Genomic DNA, 25,229 nt, shown 5'->3' on the forward strand with positions numbered 1-25,229 from the left:
GGTCAGATAGAAAAGACTGTACAATATATAGATGGTAATGGGAGCAGAGCAGAAAAATGAATGGCTTAGTTTCAGGTACTTTCCTGAGAACAGATTTGGTAGGAAGCGTGTAGGTCCCACTGAATGAAGGAGCCACAGGATGGCAGGAACTCTGGAATCTGCAAAGAGCAGGCTCCACAGAGAGCAAAGCTGTGTATCTTAATCACTGGGAACTTCATCAAGCACTTTCTCCTATCAGTTTGGTATTACGTATTTTGCTAAGCATACTTCATTTAATTTCTAGGCCCTCTTCCTTTGTGATCGCCATCCTGTTTGATAGGGAGTACCTCTTTCGCACCTAGCAGAGAGAGCTGCCCCAGTTTACGTGGAAAGGTGGGGGTTAGGGAGCTTTTCGGGCACCACCCTATTTGAGAAGTCTGAATCATTACGACCGTCACATATTCCTTCTATTTCATATCATATTTCACCTTCCGGTCCCACGTGGCCTATCAGGGTTGCCCTGATGAATGTATGTACATATTTAGCCCAAGGCAGGATCCACCGAAGCCCTTCCTGCCCGAGCATGTTGGAGGCCCTTGGAGGCTGTGCAGACAACAGCAACTTCAACCTGAATCATTTTTTTTTCCAGTCATGGACCTGCTGCCAAGAGGCATGAGTAAGAGCCGGGAGCGCAGGCTGGGAGTGGTCACAGAGGGAGTGGTGCCTGCTCAGGGGAGCCAGCCCTGCCTCTGCCCCACAGAGGGTTGCTCCTACATCAAGGTCCTTGGGAGGCTCTCGTGTTCCTTTTCCCTTGCTGTGCGTTTTCTGGGATAACTGTGACTCCAGGTGAGCAAAGCGCGGGAGCAGGGCGATTTTTCAGGGAGATTCTTGAAACGCAATAATTATTTGAGCTGTTTCAAGATGGTGGAGTCGGTCGCCATGAAGGTTACTGTCAAGGATAGGCTGTGGGCTGTAGTGTCGCCACGTGGGCGGCACTTTGAGCTCTGGGTCCTTCGGGAACCAGGAATGCCAGGTAGGGAGCAAGATCACATCCAACTGTGAAGACGTAACCTGGCTAGGGGGTTCGGGTGGTGGTGGGGGGGCGGGCAGCGCAACAGTGATTCCCGGAGGAGAAAGTATTCCTGAGGACATCTTCAGCCGTGCCTGGGAATTCAGAATGGATTTTGTGACACTAATTTCAGGAAGGGCCAGGTGCTGAAAACCGGAGAGACTGCGAAGGCGTTTGAGAGTCTGGCCCACCTTCCTGGTTGGGTGAGAGTTCAGTTTTGGAACCATTCTTCTTTTTGACAATTTAATGCAACCAGTCACTGTTCACTTTACTAGCAACCACATTCTTCCGGGCGGAGACTATTCTCCCTCCCTGTTTATGGGTTTCAGGACAGTTGAAACAATTTACATATTTCAAATATATGTTCTTTTTTTTTTTTTAACGTTTCTTTATTTTTGAGAGGGAGAGAGAGAGAGAGCATGTGCGTGTGAGAGCAGGGGAGGGGCAGAGAGAGGGAGGGACAGAGAGAATCCTAAGTAGGCTCCATGGAGCCTGACACAGGGCTCAAACCCACGACCATGAGATCATGACTTGAGCCGAAATCAAGAGTCGGGCGTTTCACTGACTGAGCCACCCAGGCGTCCCTACAGTGTGTGTTCTTTCAAATGGGCTGGTTCATGGTTTCTTCCTGATACACACTATGGTTTTTGTGGTTTCTTTAAGTGTATCATACTAAAGATCAATTTAACAAGCCAGGCTGTTCAGTTGGCTCGTAATCAGATTACACACGATTTTGCGGAGCTGAGGGGTTTAGCCAGACCACAGCTCGGCCCTTTGCTTGTGGATGAGGAGTGGAGGTTCGCAGAGGCGAAGCGGTGTCCGCAGTCACGCGACTTCTAAGTGGGGAGATGAAGTAGATTGCGGGCCTTCAAACTCATAGCTTGTAGACTTTTCCACGACTCCACAGGCACCCTTAACTTTTTCACCCCAACGTCACCAAAGAGGTTTCGAATAGAATCAGGTGTGTCCCAAATCTCAGTCCTCACCAGTCTGTGCAAGTTGGGTGGGTTCCTTGATGGGTGGAGAGATGGCAGCCGCCTGAAGAAAGGCATTGTCCAGATGACTCAGCCGGTTTATTTCTTCGCTTCCTAATGCTTTCAATTCTGTCCCTTCGATCCCTCTGCTTGACTTTGAAAGTATGCAGTCAGAGCAATTTTGGTCATTCTGGTGTGGCAAGCCTGACTCTAGTGTTAAGCAGCAGTGGGAAGGCTCAGGGGTCAAGATCAGGCTTCCAAACAGAGTATCTGAGCACAGTAGCACCCCTGCCACCGGCAATCAAGCCATTGGCCTTATTACTAATAGCTGCGTTCTCCTTTCCTGCTAACGAAGCACTTTTCACATGCATCTACTCATTTCATGGCTTTGTTTAATCCTCATGATAACTCTTTCACCCTGCAGAAGCTGCAAGAACTCCTATTTTCTTAATCCGGCTCTGACTTTTTCTTCTCGGGAGTGCAGACAGCAGAGACTGGGGTTTTAGGCATTCTCCACTGTAGTTATTATTATTAGAGGCAAGGTTTCTCGACACATTGCCTAGGGACTGGCTATACTGAATACTTAGAGGTTTTTTATTCACCACATTTTTCTTCATCTGTAAACTGAGGCAGGCTAGTCTAAATGATTTCCACAATAACCTGACACAGTGAAAAGTTAGTTGGTAAGGAATGAAAAAGCTTATGTACATAGCTGTGTGTGTGTGTGCGTGCGTGCATGTGTGTGTGCACATGCATTTGTGCATAGAAGAATGGGTCTGTTGGTAGAGTGAACTTATCTGGTTCAAATACAGCATGTTTAAGAGGGAAAGGGGCACTCTTGCTAATGTTAGGACAACACAGATAAACCAGGACTGTCCCAGGCAAAACGGGACATATGGTCGACCTGCCCATAAGGTCTTTATCTCAGCCAGATGGTCTACAGATGAAAAGTTTGAGGACCATTGGCTTAGATGCATTAAAAACTTTAGGAATCTTGGGGTGCCTGGGTGGCTCAGTCGGCTATTAAGTGTCTGACTTGGGCTCAGGTTGTGATCTCACGGGTTGTGGGTTCAAACCCCGTGTTGGTCTCTGTGCCGACAGCTCAGATCCCCAGAGCCTGCTTCAGATTCTGTCTCCATCGTCTTTGCTCCTCCCCCGCTCATGTTCTGTCTCTCTGTCTCCCTGTCTCTCTCAAAAATGAATAAACATTAACAAAAATTTAAAAAAAGAACCTTTAGGAATCTTTATGCAGGGGCCAGTGACCAGCTCTAGGTCTAGAGAACTGAGCTCAGTGACCCAGCTTACATCCTAGTACATGTGCCTGCTCTCATTTGGGAGTCACCTGCACTCTCTGAATTGGGTCTGTTCTCTCCGGCACACACTTTTGCATGACTATCTCCTACTTATCCTTTAGGACCCGTCTTTGGTGGGACTTACTTGGATGGAACTGATTCTGAGGAGACCTCACTGAGATGTTTCTTTTTAAAAAAAAATTTTTTTTTAACGTTTATTTATTTTTGAGACAGAGGGAGACAGAGCATGAACGAGGGAGGGTCAGAGAGAGGGAGACACAGAATCTGAAGCAGGCTCCAGGCCCTGAGCCGTCAGCACAGAGCCCAACGCGGGGCTCGAACTCACAGACCATGAGATCGTGACCTGAGCTGAAGTCGGCCGCTTAACCGACGGAGCCATCCAGGCACCCCTCACTGAGATTTTTCTATGAGTGAACTGCCTCTCCCGAAGTACTTGTGCCCCCCACAAGTAACTTGTGCCCCCGTCCAAACACTAATCGCACTATCACACGTGTGAGGCCACACGACAGCTCTTCAGAGGCAGGAACCAAGTGTGTATTCCCCTGTGGTTCCTTAATGTCTAGCTCAGTGCCTGGCACAAATTAGGTGCTCAGGCCATACTTATCAGATGAGAGCAATATCAAATTAATAGCTTGCGATGTAAATAGCAGAGAGAGAACAAGAACTTCTTCAAAAATGGGAAACAAAGTTTTGTGTTGATTTAAAACAATATGCAAAGTCTCTCGGTATCTCTAAAGGGGTAATTCAGGATGTGTAGAATTTTTGGAGCTCCGAAGACACTCCAGAGAACACATACCAGCCAAGACACGATTATGATGAGGTGTGGTCGGGAGTACCCGGCTGGCAGCTGGTGGAAATGAAAGTCTGGTTTTGCCACTTTCACCTCCCTGTGTGGGTGGCCTGGGACAATCACTTCATCTCTGCCCACTTCACTTTCCTCACTGGGACATGAACAGGAGGAGCCAGACTAGATCCATTCCAAGATCTGGCTCCACTTTCAAGGCTTACGATTTTAGGACATAACGCAAACAGCGGGCAACTTTGCAATACATTCTTACAAGTTTTTGTTTGTTGTGTCTGTACTTGTGCCTTACGTTTCCATCTCACTTTTCTCTGGTTAAAATAAAAGTGCCTTTGAAACATTTAAGTGACTAAAACATGTAGCGTTTCCTACGTTGGAGCTGTAATGGAAATTCTTTTTTGTTATAATTGTCAGAGGGTTTTCATGAAAAGGACAGAAGTTCTCTCTGTGACCAAGTGAAAAGTAAAACAAATAAAAAAAAACCTGCAGTGATTTTTCGCACTCTGAACACAGGTCATTAGGCATGTACAATTATGATGGAGGACTTGCTAACCTCTACTCTTGGACCCATAATTTGTATAGCATTAGCTGCACAAAATGGCCCGTGTAAGACCGGATGCATTTTCCTGGGCTTGTATTGCTACGTTGCTGGGATTTTTTTTGCATGCTTTGTCTTGCAGCACCTTGAGGTGGCAATGGGCTGTGGCCAAAGTCATCCCTTGGAACCACCTCAGACCAGATCGGCTTTAAGTGTTTTTAGATCTGCTGGTATTAATCACCAAGCAGGTGATGAGGTCTGCCATGCGATATCTGGTGGATTACTTGCTTGGTGATTGCTTGCCTCTACACAGATTTCCGTGTGCACCCATTTTCTGCTTCCTTCGTCAGGCATCCAACAATATTGTTATCTCTAGGACCTCAGATATTAAGGCCGTAGGACCTTCCCTGACTCGCGGGAGAATTTTCTGAGAAAGGAGTCAGTCAGCACACAGATAAGAAGGCACACCTGTTTGGACGCCTACACTGAGGACTTTCATGCAAAGGAACAGACTCTTGAAAGGGAGGGTCTGCCCCTGTCGGGAAAGCATCAGCTGATAGACGTGTACTGATTTACATTTTCCATCAGGGACTGGAAATCCAAGCCTTGAATTGCAACACAGTGTTAACTGGATTGTGTAATCCGCTGTCCTAAAAACCGCCATTATCTTGTATCGCATGGAACCATTTAGACTAAATTTACCTTCAGATGCTTTAAAGGATGAATGAAGAGTGCTTCACTTGAACAATGTGGTAAAATGAACATTTCCTTACCCTTTGATCCGCTTCTAGGTGTTTGCAGTCAGAATTCCCTGAGCGGATTACTCCAAGGCCTTGAATACACAGAGGAAATCAAACTTTAAAAGTAAAGTTTGTATCGATTACGCAAAATTATTCTAATTTCTCTTCTTGAAGGGTAGGAAGTACATGCTGGGAAGGACTACTGATGTTTGTTCAAGCAGAGTTGGTATGTTTTCATCTTATTATTGATGTGATCAGGCCTCAAGTTGTAAAAGCTTCGAGAAGTTTGCAGTGGCTTGGGTTTAGGCCTCTCTCTTTGGTGAAGAAATAGCTCATATAGGCATCTTTATTTGATGGAGAAATGACTCATGTTGAATTTTAGTCGTTGATGAACTCAGTCCCATCCGTGTTAAATTTGCTGTTGGAGAAAGCCAGACTTCAAGTCCTGAAAGTCTGTTACAGAGATCCCCCAAACCTTTCGTGAAGTTTCTTTTAATTTCTTCGTGGTGGACGTACTGGTCAAAACACCCTGCGTGCTTCCATTTCTGTCTCATTGCCCTCCGTACCCTTGATGTTGGGCGGCTTTGCCTGGGAGTGTACAGTCATCCCGAGCAGATCCCGCCCCAGAGAGAGGAGAAGGTCTCGGGCCCCAAAGAAATGTAAGATTTAAGGTTACCTTGTGGTAGGTTTTCAGAACAATGACCTAAGTTCACTTAGCTGTTCTTATTGGGAACATAAAACAAAGGAGGAAGAAGTCATTGGAGATGACCAGCGAGCATGAATGGGTCAACAAAACATTCTTTTTGGTAATGGATTTGCTTTTATAGACTCTGAGATACATTATAACCTTCTCGAATCCATCTTGCACACAAGCCACATGTCCCATAAAAGGCGGATTCCTATCCTGGGCTCAGGCAGGGGCTGAAGAGTCTATGTAGCCCAGTTCTGTTCAAGAAAGTGTTATGCCCTGACTCCTTCAGTTAGGTGCCTTCAGGCTTGGTCAGTAATGACTGGATTGAACAGAAAGGTCGACCTTTTCTTAGAATAACAGTTCTCAAACTTTTCAATTCCAAGATGCCTTTGACCTCTTAAAAATTACCAAGGATCCCAAAGAGTTGTTTTTCTTTTCTTTTCCTTTCTTTTTTTTTTTGATGTCAATTATATCTATTGGTATTGACCAAATCAGAAATTAAAACTGGAGAAATTTTAAAATAGTTACTCATTTATTGAAGATACCAATCACGTGACCCTTACATATTAACACGAATAACCTATTTCTATGAAAAACCACTGTTTTCTAAAGGAAAAGAGGTGCAGAAAGAAAAGTAACACTGTCTCTTCATTTCCTCAAATCTCTTTAATATTTGGTTTAATAGAAGACACATCACGCAGACTCTGGAAACTCTGCTGCATATTTGTGACAGATTGACAATGGAAAGACAAACAATGTCTAAAAACTTCTATGACGTTAAAAAAATCTCCGTGCCCCTCGAGGGGCTCGACCTCGACTCCAAGATCAAGAGTTGCATTCCCCACCGACGGAGCCAGCCAGGTGCCCCTGAAAGTGGTTTTGACCTCACAGACCCACCGAAAGGGTCTCAGGGACTTAGAGAACCTACAGGAGAATAAGAGTCCTCAGACAGGACTAGGTGCCCGCTTGCTGTTGTCTCCAGTTCCCCGGGCCCCGTATTTTTAGCTGAACCCACCTTCTCTCTCTTTTCGTTAACTCCTATATGATTTGTCACACCGCTCGCACGGCACGGGCAGCTGCACATTCCCCTTACTTGCCTACGTATCTGCCCCCAGAGATGGCAGGCTCAGAAGAGGAGGGACTCAGTTGATCCTTCTAATACTTTGTGTAGTGTCTTCCACACTGTAGGTGTGTACTAACAACAAAAACATTAACAGCTGTATTTATTAACTATTGCTGTGTTCTAGGTGGCCTACTAAGGCATGACTGACTGTATGAGTCTCCTAGAGCTGTTATGACAAAGTACCACCAATTGCGTGGCTTAAACCAATAGAAATTTATTCTCCCACCGTCTGGAGGGGCCTGAAATCAAGGTACCCGCGGGGCCCTGCTCCCTCTGCAAGCCGTAGGGGAGAGTCTGTTCCACGTTTTTCTCTCAGGCTCTGGTGTTACCAGTGATCTTTGGTATTCCTTGGCTTGTAGAAACGCCAGTTCACTCTCTACCTCTGTTGTCATGCGGCCTTCCCCATGGGTGCATTCACACCATCTTCCCTTTGTGCACGTCTGTCTCAGTGTCTTTTCTCCTGTTTTTACAAGGACCTTGGTCATATTGGATTAGGGCCACCCTCACGACCTCAACATATCCTCTGGGGAGACACTATTCAACCTGTAACACTTACTAAATATTAAATTGAACCATACCAAACTGCTCTGATTTTTTGATTTATTTTTGAGAGAGGGAGAGAGAGAGCCAGTGGATGAGGGGAGGAGAGAGAGGGGGACAGAGGATCTAAAGTAGGCTCTGTGCTGGCCGCAGAGATCCCAATGCGGGGCTCGAACTCACAAACTGTGAGATCGTGACCTGAGCCAAAGTGGGAGGCTCAACCGACTGAACCACACGGGTGCCCTTAAGACCGACTGATTTTGATCAGTGCCGTCAACTGTTCCGTCCACCTGCTGAGGAAGAGGTGTGCAGGCTCCTGAGGATGGCCTTTGTGGCCGAGTAGGCCTGAATCTGGAGATTCTGGGCAGAGCTGGACACACAGAGGATCCCATGTGCTGGACTGTTCAGACCTTAGGACATTTTCCCAGAAGTTTCTTCACCATTGGCTTTTCAGATTGCATTTACTGAAAGTTCCTTCCTCTCTTCTACCCAAGACCGTTACTTTGTTTGAATAGAATCCCGTTGCATTGGCAGACTGCCGTTGAGAACACCTCAAAGACGCTTTAGAAATAACCTCATCCTTGTCCTTTGCTGCAGGCCCACAATGGACGCTCTACAACTGGCAAATTCGGCTTTTGCAGTTGACCTGTTCAAACAACTGTGTGAAAAGGAGCCAGCGGGCAATGTCCTCTTCTCTCCGATCTGTCTCTCCACCTCTCTGTCACTTGCTCAAGTAGGCACCAAAGGTGACACAGCAAATGAAATTGGACAGGTAAGCTCCATACCTTGTTTCTGCTTTCGGTGGGAACAGACTTACCAGAACACAGAGGCGGTGCCTCGGGAAAATGAATGGGGGCTCTTGGAGAAAATTCCTCAGGATTGAGAGATATGCCATTTCTCGCATCGTCTTAATCTATCTTTAAGTGTGTCGTTAATCTGTCCTGCGACCCACATTTACAAGTACCATGTTGTGATGGACCACCTGGGGACCTGCTTGCTAGGCAATCACAATATTTACACTAACCAGTAGCCTTTGGCGAGTCTATCTGATACTTTGTGAAAATCATTCAAGATGGTGTTTGTTAAATGTGACACTGCAGATACCCCGTCCAGTGCGTGTTTATTTATGGCATCATGCTTTATTTTAAGATGCAGGCTCAACTTCATTCTGCTCTGTGATATATTCTACCCTATAATATGTCCATATCAGATAAATCGATCTGTGCTTATGTTGGTATAGAAATAACTTAAAATTTTTTCTGCCTTCAAGTAACAGGGATAAAGAAGCAGATGCGTCGTGCTTATTTACGTTCCAGAATACTCCCTGGGGCTTGAGTATCCTATTTAAGAAGAATGCAATGAACTGATGTCGACCCTCCCCCACATATGCATATAGTTATATGTATATGTGCGTGTATTTTACTTTTTTTGTTGTTGTTTGAGTTTCTTTTTGGCTATGGCTGACCATCTAGCTTTGTAAAATTCTTAGACCTCCAAATGGAGTGATCTTCTCTATCTTGCTACATTTCATATTTGCTCACTTACCTTTATTTTAGGCTATCATTCTTCTCAACTGTTATATAATTGACATACAACATATTCGTTCTAGATGTACCATATAATAATTTGATATCTGCACATATTGGAAATGATCGCCACGATAAGTCTAGTTGACATCTCTCACTCTACTTTGTTACAAATTCTTTTTTTTTCTTGTAAGAGAACTTTTGAGATCTACTCCCTCAGCAACTTTCAAGTATATAATACAGTGTTATTAACTACAGTCCTCATGCTGTACATTACATTCCCATGAATTATTTATTTTATGCCTGGAAGTTTTGTCCCCTTTTGGATCGTAGGTGGATGTGCTTCTAATTCCATTCCGTTATCTTCTTAGGTTGATGGTTTTATGTTCAGTAGAATCTTCTCTTCCATCAACTCACAAGCATTTCAAAACTAGGGACCTCTTCTTACATCCATAAATCCCTACAAAGTAAGACCCACAAAGTATTATTTTGGTCAGGATGAACAATTTACACTTGAAATTGAGTGAGGCTTGGAAAAGAAACTTCATTTGTGGAGAAAAGCTGTCTCTCTCTTCTCCGTCCTTGGTTCCTCACCCCCCATCCCTCCATTCCTACCCCCTTTTACCTTCCTTGTCTCCCACTAGAGAAGGGATGGTAAAGAGACCTTCCTGGTGGTGGGTCTGCTCTTAGTAATAATAATAAAGCTCTTTTCAGTACCTACAATGGTTCCCTCAGTAATGGTGACCTGGGTTCTTTAATTTTTTGGTCTTTTTACCTGTCATTAGGCAGGAGAGCTATGTACTGCCTTGGATCAGACATCTAACCCTGCAGTACTGAGGCTTTGTGAGTCACAGGCACAATGTGCCCATTTAGTGACATTACCTAGGGTGTGGTGTCAGGGCAGTTATTATGACTTAAGAGTCAGGAGAGAATCACCTTATGCAGACATCGTTTTGGGGCACCATGAAACACAAGAGCTGCTGGGCTATCGGTTGGAATGAAAGAAAAGTTAGGAACAAAATAGAAGGGGACTTCTTCCAGAAGATAGCATCGTGGTTTTAAGTAGCTTAGAATAGAACTGTAAGAATAACTACTAACTGACTAGGGAAACAAAGGCAAGAGACACGTAGCTTAAATTAAATTTCCTTACAGCTTGCAGCCCACTGACACCTGAAACCTCCTGAGTGTGACCTTCCTCAGGGACTCATGGCTGCCTCAATGTTTATATGTCATTAAAAGCTAAAAGTAACTTTATCTTAATGGCACCTAAGCCCCACAAGGTCCTGAAAGCCTTGCTTCAAAATCCTTAGAAACTTACTTTATCTCTATTCTCCTTCCCACCACGAACTTAAAAGTATACAATCAGTCCTTCACAACCCCAGCGCAGCTCTTTCTCCCCACAAGTCCTGTCCCTGTGCTATATTAAAATTACCTTTTTGCACCAAAAATGTCTCAAGAATTCTTAGCCATTTGCTCATGAACCCCACTTCCTAATTTCATCATTAAGGTTTCTTTTCTTTTCTTTTAAAATTATTTTTATTTATTTATTTATTTATTTATTTATTAAAAAAATTTTTTTTAATGTTTATTCATTTTTGAGAGACAGAGAGAGACAGAGCATGAGTGGGGAAGGGGCAGAGAGAGAGGGAGACGCAGAATCCCAAGCAGGCTCCAGGCTCTGAGCTGCCAGCACAGAGACCGATGCGGGGCTCGAACTCACAAACTGTGAGATCATGACCTGAGCCGAAGTCGGGCGCTCAACCGACTGAGCCACCCACGCGCCCTTTTTAAATTATTTTTAAATGTTTATTTATTTTGAGAGACAGAGTATAAGCGGGGAGGGACAGAGAGACAGGGAGACAGTGAATCCACAGCAGGCTCCAGGTTCCGAGCTGTCACCACAGAGCCGGTCGTGGGGCTCGAAGTCACGAACCGTGGATCGTGACCTGAGCCGAAGTCAGGAGGTTAACCGACTGAGCCACCCGGGCGCCCCTCATCGTTAAGGTTTCGATATGATGTTTTAGATGGTTTCCATATAATGTCTGCAATGATCATTGCAATGACGAAAAGTAGGTATTCTCAGTCCATTTTACAGAGGGGAAAGGGAAGCTCTGAAGGGCTGGGCAAGATCACGTTTCTGGCGGGTACAGGCTGGGATTCCAAGGCAAGGGTGTCTGACTGTAGCCCACCCAGGGCAGCCACCACTTGTGCTGACCCTACCCCCGGTGATGCAGCAGCTCACGGTTAGAGCGACTTGTTGGAGCAACTGATGGGGTCACATAGACCTTGCTAGAGACCCTCTATCCCCGAATCTGACATCTGCCTAGTGATGGTCTCTCTTGGTGTTAATCTCCCTTTGCGTGCGTCTAAACTAGATAGAAGGGGGGCGCGTGGGTGGCTCGGTTGCTTGAGTGTCTGACTCTTGATTTCGGCTCAGGTCACGATCTTGCCGTTTGCGGGTTCGAACCCCATGTAGGGCTCTGCACTGACAGCGTTGAATCCCTGCTTGGGATCCTCTCTCCCCCTCTCTCTGCCCCTCCCCAACTTGTGCGTACATGCGCGCGTACTCTCTCTCTCTCTCTCTTTCAAAAATAAATAAATACATAAATATGTAAATATCAAAAAAGTAATAAATAAATTGGATAGAAATTATACCCCAGCTTCACTCTTTCCCATGTTTAGAAAGGCCTTGGTCTGAGCCTCAGAGGCATCGTTTTGAGCAAAGGGCAAAATCCCCCCAATAGTTGAGTAAAGAGAAGAGTATCATTATGGCAGTGTTTCTCAGCTGGGGACGGTTCCTCTCCCTCTCATCCCAGGGACATCTGGCAAGGCCCGCAGACATTTTTGGTGTCACAAATGGAGGAAGGAGTGCTACTGGCAGTTAGTGTGCCGCTAAGCATCCTCCGGTACCCAGGACTGCACCCCCACACACCCCCAAGAATTATCCCGCCCCAGATGTCAATGACACTCAGGTCGAGAAGCCTTGCTTTATGAGGACAGTTGAGCAGGAAGATACTGCTCCCCCGAGGCGGCTGACCACGGTCCTGTATCCATTGTAGCGGGAAGAGACAAAGCTTCATGGATGATGGGTTGTTTTCTCTTCACAGGTCCTTCATTTTGGAAACATCAAAGATGTACCCTTTGGATTTCAAACAGTGACATCGGATGTGAACAAACTTAGTTCCTTTTACTCCCTGAAACTGATCAAACGACTCTACGTAGACAAATCTCTGAATCCTTCTACAGTAAGTGGGTTAAAGCAATTCGCACCATTCGACTCTTTACCAGGAGTGGCATTTTCATGCGGTTACACCCACCACTTTGTTTTCAGCGAAATCCACTTCTAAGATGCTCATTGATGATTTGAAGCTTATTAAAATAAATCAGTCCTGGTGGGGAGTGTGGGGTCTCTTGATCAGATGGGGGGCGCCAAGTGTGGTGTGGCCCGATCTCGGATAGAGGGTGGCGGGGGTGGGGGTGGGGGTGGGGGTGGGGGGTGGGGAGGGCCCTGAGACAGAACAAAGGAGATAGAAGTTTATTGATACACCGCCAGGAGGGGCAGACAGGACAGCCAGGGAGAGACTGTCTGCCCTGAGAAAGTAGTGGGGGGCTTAGTTAAGGGGGGAGGTGAGGGGGTAAGGGAATGTATGGAATTCTCCTTTTTTAATATCTGTGACCATTGGGTCAGCTAAGGTTCTCCTTAAACAGCAGGGCAAATGACCTGGATGAACATTTTGAGTTCTCTAAAGTTCTCCGCCTCATCTGTTTCTGCATACAATATTCTCTTGATGTTTCCCAAATCAATGAGAAAAATAACAACTGTATGAATTAATAGTTTTCATCCGTCACAAATTGGTTTTGTTTGTTTTACTCGGCTGGTCGCGTGGGTATCTGTACAAGGTAGCTCTAATTATTTACTTTTAGCTGTTTCTTGAAGGAATCATATAAAGTATACTGTAGTATCCTTAAATTTGATCCCAGAGTATATCACAATATTTTTCAAGTCTGTATTTGAAACATGTAGCCAGCATTCTAGACTACCACATAGACGTTCTTTCTCTAACAATAAAGAATTGATTCAGTTTGTGGTTGCCTGGTCAAAACTGCAAGCTCTCCAAATCTAAAAGGTAGACTGCCAGTTAAATAGCTTACCATAGTTTTACTAATTGCTACTGTAGCTGTCTTTCTGGTTGAGATCTTTTGAGGACATCCATCACTAGATATTGTTGTGACTTTATTCTTAAAAAAATTTTTTTTAATGTTTATTCATTTTTTTGAGAGGGAGAGAGAGAGACAGAGCACGAGTCGGGGAGGGGCAGAGAGAGAGGGAGACAGAATCTGAAGCAGGCTCCAGGCTCTGAGCTGAGCTGTCAGCCCAGAGCCTGACTCGGGGCTCAAACTCGTGAACCATGAGATCACGAGCTGAGCCGAAGTCAATGCTTGACCCACTGAGCCACCCAGGCGCCCCATGTTGTAACTTTATTCTTATTGTTTGAAGACATATATACATAGCCTTCTTTTCTGCTAACAATCACCCACAGAATTAAAAAAAAAAATACTGAGATGTGAGCTGGGGTCCGAACATGGAAAGTTTTTTGAAAGCTCCCCAGGTGGTCCTTAGGGAGATGCTGAATACATTTTGTGCCAGCAGTGAGGACAGTGGAGGTGTCTTTATCTGATGTTTTGGGGTGGCCCCAGTGCTCTCAGTCAACGGCAACACGCAGTCCCAAGGTTGGGTTGTAGTTCACAGATGCAGAGTGGCTGAGGCTGTCGCTGCTGTGAAGAAATTCAAGGGGCCCCCTGTGCTTAGGACGTTTAATCAGATATGTTTCATTTGGTTGAACTTCCGTTCAACATTTTGAATTATTTCAACCAAACTTGAGTTTGGAGTTGAAAGAGATTTTTTCAAAGCCGGTTTAAAGAAATTTTTGAAGTTTAAAGAAATTTTTTCCATCCTTCTGTTGGGTGTACATCACTTGCAAATGCACCACTAATAGAACAAAGGAGTGCGTGGCCTGAGGGGGGCTGCCTGCCTCAGAACTACCTGGATGTTTGTGAAAAGTGCTAATTCCTGGCCTCAGATCACTCAACAGGGATGGGTCTTGGGGTTTGGCATTTTTAACAATAGAACCCCTGCCGCGTTCACTACGGAGCCGTGTTTCAAACTTAAATGTGAGAAGAGTCCCCCGGGAATCTTGTTAAAATGCACATTCTGGTTCAGTAGGTCTGGGGTGGGGCCTGAGAGCCTGCATTTCTTTTTTTTTTTTTTAATTTTTTTTACCATTTATTTATTTTTGAGAGAGAGACAGAGTGGGGGGGGGAGGGGCAGAGAGAGAGGGAGACGCAGAATCTGAAGCAGCCTCCAGGCTCTGATCTGTCAGCAGAGAGTCCCATGCGGGGTTCAAACCCTGGAACCTTGAGATCATGACCTGAACCAAAGTCAGATGTTTAATCAACTGAGCCACCCAGGCGCCCCAAGAATTTGCATTTCTATTAAGATCCCAGGTGATGCTGTGGCTCTTGGTCCTTGAGCTCCACTTTAAGTAGCAAGAAATCTCTAGAGTTGGTATGAATTTCAGTGAGTAAGAGTTTTCTGCTCACAGAGTTCTCTTTTCTGTACATTTCTTCTGTTCTAAGATATCTATCTATATCTATATCTATATCTATATCTATATCTATATCTATATCTATATAATATGCCCTTTAATGTTTCTAAGTTGGAATTCATATTGTAACTCTCGTGTAGTGTAATGTTTCTTTCTTTCCTCCAAAGCTGCTACTACACTGAGAGAGGCATTTAATAATAGCTATTGTCTTAGAATTGAAGAAATGAAACACTTTGTACGAAGGGCATTTCATTGATTTCCACACCAAGCCTCCATTTATAGTATTTACAGATGCTGAAAGGGTATCCACCCACCTGGACATTTTACAAACCCCAATTTAGTTGGAATCGTGGAAGGGCACGATGGTTTGGCTGCAGAGTTCAGGTATTTTGTGATTTTATGAGCTGGACGTTTTTCAGGAGTTCATCAGCTCTACAAAGAGACCCTACGCGAAGGAAATGGAAACCGTTGACTTCAAAGATAAATTGGAAGAGACGAAAAGTCAGATCAACCAGTCCATCAAGGACCTCACCGACGGCAAGTATCTTTTACTTACTTGGACACCGCCTTCTCTTGACTCTTTCTGCTAAGCAGAGGACTGAATATGTGGAGGCTTCCTTGGATGCTTTCGGTAGACAGGCTAAATTCTTGCCCTTGAAATGCCAGACATGTCAACCACGTGACTCCTGGGCGTGTCGACACCCTCGTCATCTAAGGCTTGGCAGGAATTCCTGGTGCTTCAGTTCTGGTCCACTTTGCTGTGCTCCCCAGGGAGCTGCTGGCTGGTCCTCCTGGAGCCCCAGCCCTGCCTCCAACAGAGGGTGGCTTTGGGCCACTCACTGGCCGGTTTCTCGATGCGGAGACGAAGGGCTTGGGCTTTAACTTAATCCCTGCGGCCACCTTCGGCTCAAAAATTCTGCAAATTTTTTGAAGGAAAAAAGGACAGAAGCTCCTAGGCGATCAAACACACGTCCAGAAAAAACAAAACAAAGCGAACTGAGGAGGAAACTCGTCCTCAGACCCACCACTCCCAGTGCTGGTCTGCCCTCTGCTAGCCTCAGGGTCTCTTCCGCAGTATCTGCCTGGTCCTGCCCCTGGCTCAGTGCTCTCCTCCTGCACCGACCCTCCCCGCCCCACCCCACCTCCATGGTGAGTCGTCCTCCCCGGATAGGAATTGGAGCTGGGATGAGTCTGAGTGCCGGTCAGTGTCCATGTGTCCCTTCCCGGGGACATGTTTGTGTTGTGTTGTACACGCTTCCTGTAGGAATGGCCAGAGGGGGCCTGTCGTGCCGCTGACTCAGGAATGACAGGTTCCACGCTGTAACTGCAGAGTGAGGCCATGGAGAGAACGTGGTCTCAGAGTCATGTAAGACCCAGGTTCAAATCCAGGTTCAAATCCAGACACTGCCGCTTTGCACTGAGTTACTTGGCTAGAGAACCTCAGTTTAGTGAACTGTAAAATGGGGCATATGTTACTTGGTTAATTTTTACACGGTTGTTGTGAGAATCAGGTTAGATAATAGAGGTTAACGAATAATACAAGATAGCGAAGGTAATATATGGTAGCCATAGCTATGCGTGGACACACGTGCATATTCATACATATATATGTCCTTGAAATGACCTTTTCATTGCCTTCATATGTAAAGAAAAAACAGGTATAAGTAACACCAGGCTGCGCACAATTTAAAAATTTATAAGCAAAAGCAGCTCCGTTTAAATCGCTGTGTGATTGTTTTGCTTCTAGAATTGCCATATAATTGTATTTTGCTCCCCAAGGGCCTTCAAAAGACCTTCACAAATTTAAGGTTTTTATGGGAGAAGGTAGCTTAGTGAAAAGTCCTCTGAGTTTAGAATCAGAAATTCGAGGTTTCGGTTGAAAGGACCACCTGCTGGCTCCCCTTCTTCTCTGGTCTTTAAGTTCCTTCCTTGACATGATTACAGATTCGGCACATCATGTGATGTTGGCGGGACTGAAAATGCGGGGCTCCTTATTAAAAAAGGTATTACGCATTTTAAGGTGGTGACAGGGGAGCATGAAGCCGGTACAGGGCCTTGCACACACACCGCCACAGGTCCACGAAGCGGGTCCTGAGCGGAGAGGTGACAATCCGAGGGATTAGGTCAGTGAGAATCCCTTGCAAAACATGTCAGTACTATTCAAATGTGAGGACTTTGCTCTATCAAGGCATTATCACCACTGAACTGTTGTGGCTGTTGGGAGCTTGATCTCTGTGGTAATTACAGTGCCGACCTTGACACAAACAGGTGTCTGCAGCAATGTAATCTTTGGGTGGGGGAGGGGAGGGTGCCAAGCTGTTTGGCCAAGAGTGCAGCTTGGTTCTGTGCGGATCTGCTTTCCAGCTGCGGGCACGGGGAAGGCTGCTTGGCCTTTCCGAGTCCCAGGTTCCTCAAGTATAAAATGCGGCAGAAGATCCTGGCCTTACAGGATCATTGTGAGGGAACACGCGTGAAAAGGCTAAAATTACACTCGTGCATTTTCATCCCAGAGCACAGGCTTTGCAGTCCAAAAGACTCATTTGAATCCCGAATCCCTCCTTGCTCATGTGTCATCTTGGGCAAGTGACTTAACAGCAAGTCTCAGCGTCCTCATCTGTAAAATGGGGAGAAATACACGATATCGTGCATAGGAAATCTCTAGCACACTGCCCCACACAAGGCATTCAAAAGGGGTAGCTCGTGTTTTTCTTCTTCCTGTTCTTCCTGTTCTTCTCCCTCCCTTCCCCTCTGCTTTCTGCCCGCCCCACCCCTGCCGCCAGATCTCTTCGGTAAGTCTTCTCGAAACAGGATGAAAGGAGAGGAAGGAACCCTTGTGAAGCATTCCGGGCCATCGATCGAACCTTGCATGGGTGGCTCCAGCCGTGACAAATACCCAGGGAGCGGATGCGGTGTGGATCCCAGATGTGGTGTTGAAGAATAACCCTGTGCAATCTGTGGTTTCCTACAATTGTTTGCAGGCCGCTTTGAGAACATTTTGTCTGACAGCAGTGTCAGTGACCAGACCCAAATCCTTGTGGTTAATGCTGCCTACTTCGTTGGAAAGTGGATGAAGAAATTTCCTGAATCCGAAACCAGAGAATGCCCTTTCAGAATCAACAAGGTACGTAAGGCCGCGTGTCAAAGGCTCCCAAGTACAGATCTGAAAAATTATGGAAAATTGAGGCATAGGAGGTAGTGTGCCTTTCCTGAGACCAATGGTTGGGAGGGGAGGGGTGGGCAAAGAACCATAATCCCCTCTTGTAATAGTCAGTGAGCACGCCCCCACTGCACCCAGAGGTGTAGTTTTTATATTTAAGAAAGTGTTCATGGGCGGAAGGGAGGGGGAGTGCGGGGGACTCCTTTACTGTCATTAAATCATAAAGCTGGGAGGTGTCAGATCCTGGAGACTCAGACTCTAGAAGAGTTCACCCAAGATTTGAAATGTCACTGATTTTTCAGCGTGGCCTCTAACCAAGCAGGAAAACACTGCTCCAGGCTGCGTGGGGATACGCCCTCCTTTTGAATGCGGACTTTTCCTTCGTTTCCGTTGCATTACTTTTGTCAGCCTCTGAACTTTTTCACAGGTTTTACTAAATAAACCTTTTCTCCTGTCCCATGATGTCTTCTTTAAGGGTAGACTAAATTGAGGAAGTTATATTATGAAAGGTGTAAATAGTGCCTGTTCGGACAAGGTGAACACACACACACGTTTTTTGGAAGAGTCTGTATTTAGTCATGTGTTCAGAAGATATGTCTCTCGATTTATATTCTAGAAAACGGAATTATTGTATCCATCTTCGGTGCTGATAAATGAAATAGACGACTGTATTTGGTGGCCACAACTATATGCAAATTCAGACGACTAGCCGTCTAACTTGATGGAGAGTTTTAGACAAATCTAGAGCATCTTTAAGAGAAATAAATGGAAGCATTAGCAGTAAATTTCAAAAGTAGTGTGCTTTTCTATCCTAATTCTATTTCTGGTTGTACCTAGAATGGAAGTCTTTAATTATTTATTGACCAAATATTTAGTGAGCAACTACTACGTGATGGGATATATCAAGATCATAAGACATGGTTTCTGCTTTGACTGTAGTCTAGTTAGGGTGAGGGGTGTGTGTGTGTGGGAAACAGTCACATAAACAAACATTTCTAACCAAGTGACAAGTATTGAAATAGAGGTATTACAAAAACTAAAATTAGTACAGTCTAGCTCTGCTGAGAGGTGTTGGGGGAAATTCAGTTTACTGTTTGAAGATCCCAGATATAAGTTTTACTGAAATATTATCTCCCAGGCCTGATATGAAGTTTAAAATCTCCCCTAAAAGAGATCCAGTTAACAGGCAAATATCCTGAGGGAGGTATAGATCGAAATAATAAGCTACAGTAATTTACTGTCAGTCTCTTACTCTTTAGTATGAACTAATTTTCCTTCAGAGAATCAGTCATGTCAGTAGCAGAGACACAGTCAGATATCAGTGGGGACAGAGAGAAGGAAGGGCCTGGGATGCTGCCCAGAGAGAAAAACCTGGGCACCAAGACCCTTTTGGAGGAGTGTGGAATGCATTGGAACTAGAAGCGACTTAAGAGATAATTTGGTTACTTAATAGTTTCATTTAAGAGATTATGAAATATTTTAAACATGTAGAGTATTCTAGAAAATAATAAAACAAACTCCAATGTACTCAACAGCTTTGCCAATCTTTATATTTTGCTGTATTTATTTTAGATCTTTAAATTTTTTTTTAATGTTTATTTATTATTGAGAGACACGGAGACCCAGAGTGTGAGCAGGGGTGGGACAGAGAAAGAGGGAGGCACGGAATCCAAAGCAGGCTCCAGGCTCCGAGCTGTCAGCACAGAGCCCGACGCGGGGCTTGAACTCACAAACCTCGAGATCATGACCTGAGCTGAAGTCGAAGTCGGACGCTTAACCGACTGAGCCACCCAGGCGCCTCTATTTCAGATGTTTTGAAGAAAAAAAAAATACAGCAACAATAGCACTTCCCCTGGGTAGCCCCTCCTTCCCTGTCTCAAGGTTCCTCCCCAGAGGTAACGACCATTCTGAAATGTCCAATTCCCTCCTGCTACTGACAAGGAAACTGAGGTCCAAGAAGTGAAGTGATTCCCTTAAGATCACACCATCTGTTTATGTCACATTTGAGACTGAAACCCCAGGTTCTTATCTCAAATCCAGACTTCTTCACAGCTCAGATCAGAGTAGGCGGCCGTACAGGGAGAGGGGGATTAGAAACAAAGGAGAACAGAGGACCAAACAAATGTGATTTGTGTCTTGCTGTGTGCTGAGTGTTCCCTCATATGTATTCGATCAGCAAACGCTGCCTAAGTAGCTATGTGGTTTGCCCTCGAATTTATTTTCAAGTCCACTCCACCAGGAATAAAGAGCTGGCAATTATGAGCATCTATAAAGACTAAGTCAAAGTCTGCCTCTGTTTTCAGTCTTACTGTCTTATTTTCAATGTTTTGTATAAGTGCCGTATTACGTATAGTTCCCGAAATATATTGGAATGATAAGGCATGTGAATGGCTTTTCAGAGGAAGTCACTGCTCGTCCGGGGACAGTCGGTGATGGTCTGGGTCCAGTACAGTTGGGATCCCAGCGGATGGATGATTACACCACAATGGTCTGAAACTATAACAAGAACAAACGTGCGTGTGTGCGTGTGCGTGCGGGTGTGTGTATTTATGCTTGTGTGAATCGAAAAGCAAGTGATCCGAATTTCTTCTCCTCTTACAGACAGAGACCAAACCGGTGCAGATGATGAATATGGACGCCACGTTCTGTATGGGCAACATTGATGGTATCAATTGTAAGGTCATAGAGCTTCCCTTTCAAAACAAACACCTCAGCCTGCTTATTCTGCTCCCCAAGGATGTGGAGGATGAGTCCACGGGCCTGGAGAAGGTGAGGAGGGAGAGGGGTGTTCAACACAAAGGTGCCACCTGCTGTGACAAGGAGCCGTGTGGAGGGCACTGCGTGTGGCTGTGACGCTGCCCTGCCTTACACATCACTTGCTCGGTCGTCTCCAAGGGTTTCGTGGTCCTTTCTGGGCCTTTGTCTTTAATACGAAAACGGCCAGCATGTATTTGGCACTCGTGACGAGCCAGGAGCTGGGAGGTCCCCACGTACGCCTTCTCCTCGACTTCTTGGGACAGGCCTATCTATTTATTAGAAGCTGTCACGGTGCTCTTGTTGACTGAGGGACCTGAGGCACAGCAGGGGAGGTGACAAGTCTGTGGTCACCTAACTCATCGGTGGCACGTAGAATCAGAATTGGAGCCCAGGAAGTTGGAATCTGTGTTCTTAATCTAGCCCCGAGTGCCTATTATTAGCATCTTGCGTTAGTGTGGTACATCTGTTAAACAACCGATGAACCAGTTGTCCACACATTATTCATAAAGTCTGCAGCCTGCTTTAGGGTTCACTTTGTGTTGTACCTTCTATTGGTCCGGAAAAGCTCTTTTAATGCGTACACCCAGAGGAGATTTTATTATGCTTCATCCTTTATGGAGGTTATTAGAGGCACGAGGTGTAGATAGCAGTAGAGGTTCATCTCCTTGTGAAGGATGCTTTTGCTCCCCCTCTGCTCTGGCAGCCCCATCCAGCCACCCAGGGCCACCTGCTCCCCCCTCGGCCCCGTTTTCCCAGCTCCCTAGCTCCCCTCCACCGGGGCCTCGGCCCTTGGCCAGGGAGAAGGACAGGCTCGTTGAGGACCCCAGAGGTCACCTGCTTCATTTCCAGTCATGCCTCGGTTACGCCCTGGCTTTCCAGGGAGTGGTCTCAGTCCATGTCCGTCCTACCTGCTGCTTTAATGGTCATTAGGCTTTATCCATCACTGGCCTTCGTTACTCTTTTTCCTTCATGTTTGTTTGTTTATTTATTTATTTATTTATTTATTTAGAGCTCGAGCAGGGGAGGGGCAGAGAGAGAGGGAGACAGAGAATCCCAAGCCCTGATGTGGGGCTGAAACCCATGATCAAACCGTGAGATCGTGACCTGAGCCAAAACCAAGAGTCGGACGCTTAAGGGACTGAGCCACCCAGGCGTCCCTGGCCTTCATTATTCTTTTATTCACATTCACTGTGCATTTTCTTTTTCACTCCACTCCATGCCCTATCTCCTCTTCTCTCGCTGTTGTTATTCAGCTGTTTTACACTTTACCTTACTTACGTGAAAGACCCTCATACCATTTTTTTTTTTCTGATTAAAGTACAGAATGGGAGAAACCGAACTTTTGAGCCTCAGAGAAATTCAAGAACACGCTTTGTGTTCTTCTCCAGGGGCCACCATAATAAGTACCACAAACTGAGTAGCTTAAACAAGAATCTATTCTCTCACAGTTCGAGAGGCTAGAAATCTGAGCTCAGGTGTTGGTTCCTGCTGAGGGTTGTGAAGGAGACTCTGTTCTATGCCTCCCCCCTTAGCTTCTGGAGATTGGCCGCCAATCTTTGGTGTCCCTTGGCTTATACATGTGTCACTTCAATCTCTGCCTCTGTCTTCACGTGGCTTCCTCCCTGTATGCGTGTGTATCTGTGTCCAAAATTTTCCTTTTTATAAGGACACTGGTCATATTAAGTCAGGGCCCATCCTAATGACTTCGTCTTAAGTAATGACACCTACAAGGATTCTGTTTCCCCGTAAGGTCACATTCTAAGGCACCGTGGGTTAAGACTTCAATATAAAAATTTAGTTTTTTGCGGGGAGGGGGCACAATTTGACCCATAACACATATATAATGGAGGAGAGGAAAATACTTTTGTCCCCCCTTCTGACTAGTCTTTTTGAATTATGAATGAATATTCTTCCCTCTCTTCATTCTCAGATAATAAATGGGCAAGAGAATATACCTTTTGGCTGAAAAACTCTAGTTACTTATGGCAATCTTTCGGTTCTAATAATGTGCCATAAATAAAAACAGTAGTCATTGAAAACCAGATTATCATAGATGAACAAGAGAATCCAACGGTACCTTCCCCCACTAAACACAAAACAAACAGACTTGTGACCAGTCTGTGACCTTGCCATGTTACTGATTTTTATGAGTTTCATGTGAATAACTTCAGTGCAGGATTGTCCCATGATAATACGGTCAAGGTACTACCATTCTGTTGTATTCTTGTTTCTTCTCCAGCCAGTGAGGGGTTGGGAGGGCAAGGGGCAATTTCAGATTTGCTCAGTGAAGAATTTTGTGACTCAACCATTTCACGTGTCATGGCATAGCTCTCATTTTTAAAATAACCAACTGAAAGGGATGCATTCATCACCCCCGGTCTTAGAGAATGACCATAGACAGCTTAACAAAGAGTAACTCATTTTACAAAGAGTAACTTTAGATTTGATCTGAGTTACTTTTGATGCCAGGCCAAGTACCCGAATATTCTGGATTTCCTAGAGGAGAAATTAAAACAAGCATTCAAGCAATAGTATGTATAAAAGCCCTCCTAGTTTTATGTTCATTTTACTCTTATTTATGCAACATCATCGGCCACACATCCATTTCTACTCTATGACTTGAAAGAAACAGCCTGAGACATTTCAGGGCAAGGGGACTGTGGTTGGAGCATGGCGGGGAGGAGAGCAGTGCTGGGTGGCCGGGTGCATCTTTGAGACGAGAAACCAGTCCCACACCCAGACCGCAGGGTTGATTCCATTTTCGGTGGTCCGAGGGCACTGCTTCAGCACTGGACTCACGATGGCACTTTCTGTTGCCAATCAAGCTGGATCTTTCACATCTGGGAATAAAAAAATAATTTCCTTTCCCTTTGGTCCTTCAGGTTGAACAACAACTCAACTCAGAGACGCTCTTGCAGTGGACTAATCCCAGCACCATGGCCAATGCCAAAGTCAAACTCTCCATTCCAAAATTTAAGGTGGAAAAGATTGTTGATCCCAAAGCTAGTCTGGAAAATCTAGGGCTGAAAAATATCTTTAATGAGAATACATCTGATTTCTCTGGAATGTCAGAGACCAAGGGAGTGGCCCTCTCCAATGTTGTTCACAGAGTGTGCTTAGAAATAACTGAAGATGGTGGGGATTCCATGGAGGTGCCAGGGTCACGAATCCTGCAACACAAGGATGAATTCAATGCCGACCACCCATTTATTTACATCGTCAGGCACAACAAAACGCGAAACATCATTTTCTTTGGCAAGTTCTGTTCCCCTTAAGTGGCAAAAGCCCAGGTTAAGTCCCACCTGACTTTTCTGTAAACTCTGCATCCAAAGAAACACTTTCTAAATACAATAAATTGTTAATATTGCTGGATCTGGAAGCTGCTGGTACTTGACCTGTGTAGCCCTCATACCAACAGACCCTTCTTTTCCAATTCTTTGTTTTGTTCTCCGTTCACCTCCTCCCCATAAGACACAATGCTTTTAATGAAAAGGAGTTACTCTGGAGGAAATATATGTATTCATTATTTGTCAAATTATCTCAGGTTGTTGGCAGGAATACAGACTTTCACAAAGAAAATCCCCGGAAGGGGGATCTGGAGGATTTTAGAGCTTTACCTTCCTTCACTGGGATCAGAATTCTGGGAACACCAGAATGTTCCAGACATTCTTACTTCCCCGAAAGACTAAAGAAACTGGTACACGGGATCCACAAAACTTTCCTAGCCCTGCTGGAACTTGGGCACACGTTCAGGCTACTGTCAGCCCACAGCTCCTTATGCTAAATGGTGGTACCGGTGTTTTCCTCAAACTCTGACTTTTTGGGATTTTAGAAAGCTAACCTGTTGCACATACTATGTGTTTTGGAACTCCACTGATAGAGTCTGGGACAGCACCCTATAAATCAACACCTTAATATCTTTGCCACAACCCATACATATTCACACAAGCTGGGTAGACAGACTCTGAGCAGCCCGTGAGTACCAGGTTTTGCCACCAAATGAGTGTGCCAGCAGCTTATGAAGACTGTGTTTTCAGAACTTTTGGAAATTTTAGAGTGTTGGAGAAGGGATTGCAGACCTGTAGCAGCTGAAGCGCAGCACCTTGGCGGGGAGGCAGGATTTTACTAAAAGCCCACTTTCACTTTAAGCAGGACACCCACCCAGTCGCTTGGTTGGTGGTTAGACCAGTGACTGGCAGTGAACGCTGAGTTGGCAAGGTCTTGGGTGTCTGACAACCGGGGGCCTCAAACCCGAGGGGACTTTTAAGGGAGCCAATGAGAGAGTAAGGAACTTTTCCGTTTGTCCGATGTGATAGTGGGAAGGGGAAAGGAGTTAATGCCTTTGGGAAACCTTTGGGAAACAGAACTAAAGCAACTCAGTGCTCTCACTGCCGTGACATGCATGTTTCCAGAC

General features: G+C 45.3%; 1 protein-coding gene and 1 long non-coding RNA gene across 2 annotated transcripts; one reads left to right on the forward strand and one right to left on the reverse strand.

Annotated features, from left to right (window-relative positions):
• The first annotated feature begins 546 nt into the window (after positions 1 to 546).
• SERPINB5 (serpin family B member 5) lies at positions 547 to 24,187 on the forward strand. The gene is made up of 7 exons (XM_060614033.2): positions 547 to 825; positions 8,367 to 8,541; positions 12,403 to 12,540; positions 15,321 to 15,438; positions 17,880 to 18,022; positions 20,660 to 20,827; positions 23,698 to 24,187. The coding sequence occupies exons 2-7, from the start codon at positions 8,374 to 8,376 to the stop codon at positions 24,088 to 24,090; spliced, it is 1,128 nt and encodes a 375-aa protein (XP_060470016.1). The 5' UTR covers positions 547 to 825; positions 8,367 to 8,373; the 3' UTR covers positions 24,091 to 24,187.
• Positions 9,563 to 10,731, reverse strand: LOC132666087 (uncharacterized). Its single transcript, XR_009604475.2, has 2 exons — positions 10,071 to 10,731; positions 9,563 to 9,755 (listed from the first exon to the last, which is right to left on the reverse strand). It is a non-coding gene; the product is annotated as an uncharacterized LOC132666087 (long non-coding RNA).
• Positions 24,188 to 25,229: the final 1,042 nt, after the last annotated feature.

This window comes from Panthera onca, chromosome D3 (genome assembly GCF_046562875.1).
Source record: "Panthera onca isolate mPanOnc1 chromosome D3, mPanOnc1 haplotype 2, whole genome shotgun sequence".
In the NCBI taxonomy this organism is placed as follows: Eukaryota; Metazoa; Chordata; class Mammalia; order Carnivora; family Felidae; genus Panthera; species Panthera onca.